The following is a 7,532-nucleotide window of genomic DNA, read 5'->3' on the forward strand; positions in this document are numbered from 1 at the left end:
GTAAATATAATCCAATATAAATACAACTTTTTAGATGCATTCAGTGAATATGCATCACTGCCAGATGGATTAACAGTAGTTTCACTCCTGATAGCCACTACATTGTGCACCCACCAACTATGCATGACAGGGGCTACAAGCCATGTTTAATTCTGCCATAAATTTACTGACACTAGCAAGGATGCAGCAGACCTTTTAGCTCTTTATTTCCAGGGTTTTACTGCCTAGTTAGAAAGCATGGAAAGGTGAACTTATTTGGAACAAGCTTCAGGTTCCTGGAGTAAGAAGCATTCAGACGGAAAGTATCTATTGCCAGATAAAAACAGTTGCCAGCCAATATGCTGACCACGTGGATCATTTCTGAAAGGCTACAGCATTCCACAAGTGGATTTTTTCCCAGCATTAAAAACAATAAACCCAGACTGCCCAAATTCTGTATGTATGTGTGTTTTGGCATTTTATCAGCAGGGTCTCAGAGCACAGGACTTCCATTATGCAACTGCCTCTGATGTGGTCCGGTTTGGAATACTAAACTCAAGGCTGGAATTGCACTCTGAAATCCAGTCCTTAATCTGTAAAGAACTCATTTAAAGATCTACTTAAAAGACAGTATTTAATTTCCATATGCTTTGAAAACATAATCCCACAATTTTAAGATTTAGTTACCACCACTTGATTCTTGTCTTAAATTGTACAGAGTACAGTCAGAGAGTATCTTCCCTCCCTATATGCATTCCTAATTAACATAACTGTACCACTGGACAACGTAGTCCCAAACTACAAAGCCATACCACATGGATAATGCAATGCTTTCTTTAGGACTCAAATTCTCTTTAGACAAGACGGGAAATAAAGAGTAGTAACAGTTCTGCTTTTTAAAGGTTTTTTGATTTGATTTCGTAGTTTGTTTTTTTTTCACAGGAGGAAGAAAGAAGATAAAAAATATATTTAAAAATTATTTAAACAACTAAAAATAGCATACATTGGAACAAGAAAGGAAACCTTCAAAGAGAAAAATGCACTTAGGCACAGCAAGCTTGTTTAATGAGTTGGTAAAAGTATTTGCATCTTGAACCTGGAGAACCTATTCCATGGAATCCTGCATCGCATCTTTTCAGTTAATTTCACTTCATTGGAACACAGGGGTTATTACTGTACCACTTTCAGTATGTCAGAAACATAGAAACCAGAGAGGTATATAAGTACAAGACTCTGCTTACAGTTAGAAAGAGACATCTGTCTTACAAGTAGAGTTTACTGACATGGTTATTACTGAAAGAGAAAACATAGACAAAGATGTTATTTCCAACCACAGTCTAAATGGACTGAAATGCATTTTGCCTTCATTCCACGTATCGGGTTCACTCTGGTAACACAAGTTCTGTGCAGCCCTTGCTGCCAAGAATACACTGCTATAGGAATATAACTAACTGAACACATTTCTAGAAACAGCAACTAACACAGGTAGAAACACGTAGTACTCTTAATAGCACAGACATGTTACTCAGAAAGCATCAAATAAGTGTTTCTCAAATCTGTTGGTATAAAGAGAGACTGCAAAAGAGATGAATACTATGATTATTATCAGATATGCACTGATCCCTCCACTTAACTCTGAGCCTGACTGCCCACTTCAGTTTACTCCAAGAGTAACTGGTGGTTGTTTGAAACCACAAATACACAGAATGGCCCAGTGTTCTGCACCAGAAAAAGAAGGAAAAAAAAAGTAGTTATTTTAGTCAGTTATTCTAGTTATTTTAGGCAGGAGAAAAAGCATCTAGGGGATGACTCTGTGCAAATCCTCCACTTCAAGGCTCCACATATTCTTATGCACGGGGTTTTCAGAAAGATCTGTCATCTTTACTGCTCGAAGAATAGGCTCAGGACTGCAGGACCGCACCACACCCATCACCATTACATACTTCCCTAAAAAAAACACAAGCAAGCATGAAATTCAATTAACCTTTGTATTTTCATTTTATTTTTAACTCAGAAAGCAAAATATTTAAAACTGAGTAGTTAAACAGTTTGAACTAAAGCTGCCAATACTTGCAAGAAAACTCAAGGAACTAAGATTGCTTAGAAATAAATTTCAGAAAAATGCTTCATTATCCATATAGCCATTTTTACAGTACATTTAACTAAATTTTCACATACAGCAAGAGACAAAACCTGCACAATTCATCCTTCTGCCGTGCAAGTGGAGGGAGGACAATTCAGAAAACTGAAAATTAAGCAATGTGACTATCTTGTACCACAATTCCTGCAATGCTGCAGTCCAGGACTTCTCCAGTTCAATTAACAGTACTGGTGAAGGGAAAGAAAGAAAAAAGAAGGAAAAAAAATAAAAATTCCTATCCTTGTTTCTAGTCTCGCAACTCTTCTCTGCAGCACCCCAGTTTGATCAAACATTTCCTGTAACTGTGGAGAACTGAAAACAGGCCCTATCCTTACTGGAACTCATAGGGGAAGACAGCATAAGTCTTCATACTAACAGCCACAGACACCCCCCTGCTGCAGCATGTGCTGCTCCTTCTGTGGCTGCTACAGCAGCACAGCTTTTTCAGAACACCTCTTCTATGAACGATGATGTATGTGAAAGCACGCCGTCTGCACAGATGCGCGAGCTCAGCCTGTCCCCCAGACACGTTACTTGACGCACAGGCAAGAACCATTCTTAACACTCCACGCAGCCAGTGAGCATGCAGGCCTGCAAGAGCCTCCCGCCTTCAGACAGCGGGAGCATCCAGCATCCGTGTGCTGGAAGCACCATTAGCGGGCATGAGATGCCTCGCGTACACGCGCCCAGAGAGCCGCATGCGATTGCCCACGGCGCAAGCGAGAATGCCCTCAGCCGCACCCAGGGCGTACGCGGGAGGGTGCCCCTGTGCCCACCGTCCCCGGGCACCGCCGCAGGGGCTGCGTGCTGTACCCTGCGTGTGCCCCACGCCCGGGAACCTGCCCCACCCGGGCAGTGACACTTCCCACAGGCTCGTAGGGCGCGAGGTGGGGCACCGACGGGCGCCACGAGGGAATCTGCTGAATTCGCTTAAAATAAATACGGGGAGGGAAAGCGCCCCGCAACACCCGGGGGGGGCCCGGGCCCCCACCCCCCGGGGGCCACTCAGCGCCCGCCGCCCCGCCGGCCGGTACCTGCGCTGAGGCAGGGCCGCCCTTTGGGCACCTCCTCCACCCCCAGCACAGTGAAGGCGCCGCTGCCGTCCTGCAGCCGGGCCGAGCCGCCGCGGGCCCCGCCGCGCTCCACCTCCAGCACGGTGCCCTGCATCCACACGGCCCGCAGCCGCAGCGGCGCCCGGCCCGCCTCCGCCCGGCCCAACTGCCACGTCCCGCCGGCGCCGCGCACCGCCCCCCGCAGCTGGGCGGCCAGCACCTTCACCGGCGGCCCCGGCGCGTCCCCGGCCATCCTGTCGCGCCGGGAGGCCACCGCCGAGGGCGGCCTGAGGCGCGTAAGGGGAGGCCGGTGCCCGCGGTGCGCAGCCGCTGAGGGAGGGGAAGGGCGGGAAGCGGCGCGCGGCCCGCCCCACCCCCGCGGCAGACGTTGGCGACGCCTTAACGGCTGCCGCGCGCTTGGCGGGCCCCGGCGTCGCCACCTGAGGGGAGAGCCGTGGCGCTGCCCGGCCGCCGCCGGGGAGGGGCCGGGGGAAGGCGGGGACCGGCCCCAGAGCCCGGCGGCGGCAACGGCAGGGGCCCGGCTGTGTTACTTTAAAAGAGATAGGAAGCGGTAGGCTGCTTGCTCGTGCGTGGTTGTCGAGCCGTGCCCCGCGCCCCTTCCTTTTACTTCCACAGCAAGAGCGGCATTCCCAGTAACTGCGGTGGTGCTGCTGCCGGGCGGCTCCCTGCCACCGCCGCTCCGCCGGCGAGGAACCACTCACCTGATGAGGGCAGAGGGAGCACAAACAGCCTGTTCTCCAGAACTGGACGCGCCACCTCACACAACCAGCGCATCTGCTGCCGAGTTCTCTGCGTTAAAAACAAAAATGCCTTATATGGAAAATAAAGTACTTAGCACAGGTGTTCCATTTTTGATGCAAATTGCAAACGGGAAGTTACTCCCAGGTGGTTTACCTGATCCCAACAAGCTACCCGTGCACAGCTGCTTCAGTGGCTGTAATTTGTGACTTGATGAAAAAAGCGTGCAATTCACCAGGCAGCGCTGGGCCAGCACACCCCTCTTCCACCGGTGATAATTTATTAAGAGCCTCACCAGAGTTGTAGACCAGCTGGTTCTCATTTCACCTGAATTCAATTCAGGATCGACTCCTTTACGTGCAAAAACTAGTGTAAAATCTGATTCAATGGTTTGGTTTGAGCAGAAAATACTTTTTGCTGTGTCTCAACTTCATCTGCATGAAGTCGCCCTGTGCACTGGTTTCTGCTCTTTGCCCCCACCCCAGGGTTACGCTAGTATAAGACTTGCCCACACCTCCTCCCAGGCTGTTGGAGCCATCCCAGATATTTTTCCACGGTGTTTCTTCACTACTTGGCAAGAAATGATGGCTTAATATTTACTATTTAGTTGATGAAGATCCTCTGGTTTCGTGAGAAAAAAAGAAAATGCACATGCTGATTTTCTCAGGGATGCTTTCAGGGTATCTTTTTATTGTACATACTTATGTGGAAATCTGGAGCATAATGCACTGAAAATATAGGCAGCTTTAAGCTGGGAGACTTTAATTCCAAGGCCTTTAAGAATTTATTTGCTGTCTGTTTATACTACAGACGGGCTAATTCGCTTTGCTGCAATCTGAAATCCTTGAAATGTTACGGTTTCCTTTGGGTGGGTGGGTTGACATTTCATTTAGAAAATAAGCCAAGAAATAAGCTAATGGAAAAACAAGAGGATGGAACAAAGAAAAAGAAAAGAATCAGGAAAACCGAGGGGATGGATTCCTCAATTTCACAAGTTCTGTTACCTACAAAAGTGCAAAATGGGTAAAAATGCACAGAGAACTGACTCCCCTGCAATCATTCTTCTTTAAAGCAGATTTTGTTCTCCATTAGAATAGCCAGTTACTTTATTTTAAAAATCCAGGTTTGTTTTGAGTAGAAAAATACATCAAAAGACCTTTTTTCTACTCACCCATCATGTTATGAATTATTTATTCAGCATATATTTTTTCCAGAGATATTTTCTGTTTAGAGACATTCCGTAAATGGTACTTCATTCCTTTTATAGTGTAAGGAAGCAGTTAACTTTTTGTTACCATTTACAGTAAGAATAAAAGGTAATATTGGTAATAACAATAAAAACACATCTAAGCACAATACAGAATCATGTAATCTGGCAATCAAATCATATGGCTTACAGGAATAGAAAGACATTAGATGGTTACTGTAGATGAATGCAAAATTTGAGCAAGGCTCACAGGAGAAGAAGATTTGTAATTTATGCCCCTAAGCTGCAGCCACTTGACAGCATCAATATTTAGTTTCACATAAAAAAAATTAATTGTGCCAAATATTGATAAAAGTATTGTATTCCTATTTGTTACTGTATAATAGGAGGGTCTAATGCTTATTAAGCCATTAAATCTACAGATGAAGGCAAGACCCCTACAAGAGTGTAATCGCCAGAAGAGACTAAAAGGTCCCTTTTAAAAGATTTTCCTTGAAGAAACTGTGTTATGAGAAGGGCAGAAGCACTGGTGATCTGCACCGAGAAATGGATTTGTTTTCCTAAACCAGAAAATCCTTATCTTTCAGTAAAATGCAAAGTTATACTGAATTATGTGCAAAGGTCTTATCACAGAACTGGCTCAGCTCAGCACAGGGACATGTTCTGCAGCTGCAGGAAAAATGTCTGATGCCTCAACAGACTGTTTTCTGGAGATGATCCCACAGCGATCATCCTCTGATTTAAGGGTAGCAGAGGAAGCTCAGCACACACTTGGAAAAGGCAATGAGTTGGTGGCTGACAGGCTGTAAATTAGACTGGATTAAACTTGAGCACATTTTCTGAGAGCATGCTGGATGAGACAGAATTTTGGTTTGCATGGATTAAAAAGAAGGAATCAATCTTCTTCTGCCTGCTACTACAATATGCGCCTTTCTTCAAAGCAGTCTTCAGGGATGTTATTCCTCACGCTGACATGCATGTGAGATGCTGTCACAGTATGGGTAAAAAAAGGTCAGACTACACATAGATAAGATAGTCCAGAGCGTAGCAGGAGCCAGGTCTCCCTCAATTACTCTGGCACTGTTCTGTCCATATGGTGTCAAGAGAACTTAGAAAAGAATTTGACCCTAGATCTCCATGAAAAGAGATTTCCAAAGAAGCAGCAACTTGAAATTTTCTGTCCAGCTGAGACCTTTTCACACTCTCACTGACAGTACTACTTAAAATGGAAGCAATTCTCCGCTCCCCTCTCTGGTTTTGGTAAAAGGCTGATATTACACAGAAAAATCCTTCTTTCCCTTGGCCAGAAATTCTGATATGTTACAGTCTTTCATCCTACCCAAAAGAGTTTTAAAAAAGATCTTTGTCCCAGTCCATTGGTTAACGTGTACAGAAAAGGTTCTTCAGTTTTATTTCTCAGTTTCTCTTTCCTAGTACTAAGAAGTCACTAACTAGATTTAAAAAAAAGTTTTAGGTTTTTTTTTTTTAAGGTTTGGAATCCAAGCAATCAAGATTTTTAAAAAAATTTATTTTTAGTATTTTCTAAGTACTTGCTTTAGAAACAGGGGTACCTGGAAGCTCCACAGATGAATGGAAGAAAAGTCACGCAGCGTGGAGCTGATAAATACATGGATCATAATGGTAATGTCCGAATGGCCCACAAATGTCCATAAAACAGATACTATAGGAAAACTTGTCCGTGGCAGCCCAGAAGCTCAGGGGATTCAAGTGTGATGGAGACAGGCCAACGGCAGCTCTCCACCTGCTCTGTTCTGCAGCCTGCTGGCAGGTGCTGCTCTGTGTTAGCATCTCTTGCAGCCACTGGCTGCCCACAATCACAGAGTAAACTGTGAAGTGATATGATTGTGTCTTTTATATCCTTCAGTAAAAGGAAGCAGCATACAGGAGCTAAGCATGACAGAAGCAAGGTAAGAAAACGTTACTTTTTAAAATGCATTACTCTGTAAGTGAGAAGAGGGATCTGAGACAAACTTGTCTTCCTTTCCCCAGTATTCCTGTGAAACTTCACTGAAGGACAACTTTTAGCACAGACAAGAACTGTCAAGTCTCACCTTTAAGAGATCCACCCTAGTTTATGCTTATTTTCTTACACTGCACACAGAACTATATGAAACAATCACAAGAATATAAAATTCAATTGTTTCCTAGTGTTTTTTGTACTGCATAAAAGATGCAATGTGGACATGCTGACATGCTGGGTGAAGTCTGGAAAACCATCCTCATCCTTCAGGGGTTTTTTTTTAGGCTATTTCATCATAACTGAATTTAATTAATGATTTTAAATTAATGGGTCAATGGGTTGGAATTAATGGGTTGGAAGTCAGTCATATTTGCATCCCTAACCTGAACTTCAGCTGCTTGTAGTTTATGCTTT

The 7,532-nt window shown here is 44.7% G+C and overlaps 1 protein-coding gene across 1 annotated transcript; it reads right to left on the minus strand.

Moving 5' to 3' along the window:
* Positions 1–1,003: 1,003 nt before the first annotated feature.
* Positions 1,004–3,424, minus strand: RMI2 (RecQ mediated genome instability 2). Its single transcript, XM_050906041.1, has 2 exons — positions 3,154–3,424; positions 1,004–1,926 (listed from the first exon to the last, which is right to left on the minus strand). The coding sequence occupies exons 1-2, from the start codon at positions 3,422–3,424 to the stop codon at positions 1,778–1,780; spliced, it is 420 nt and encodes a 139-aa protein (XP_050761998.1). The 3' UTR covers positions 1,004–1,777.
* Positions 3,425–7,532: the final 4,108 nt, after the last annotated feature.

This window comes from Gymnogyps californianus, chromosome 15, assembly GCF_018139145.2.
Source record: "Gymnogyps californianus isolate 813 chromosome 15, ASM1813914v2, whole genome shotgun sequence".
Classification (NCBI taxonomy): Eukaryota; Metazoa; Chordata; class Aves; order Accipitriformes; family Cathartidae; genus Gymnogyps; species Gymnogyps californianus.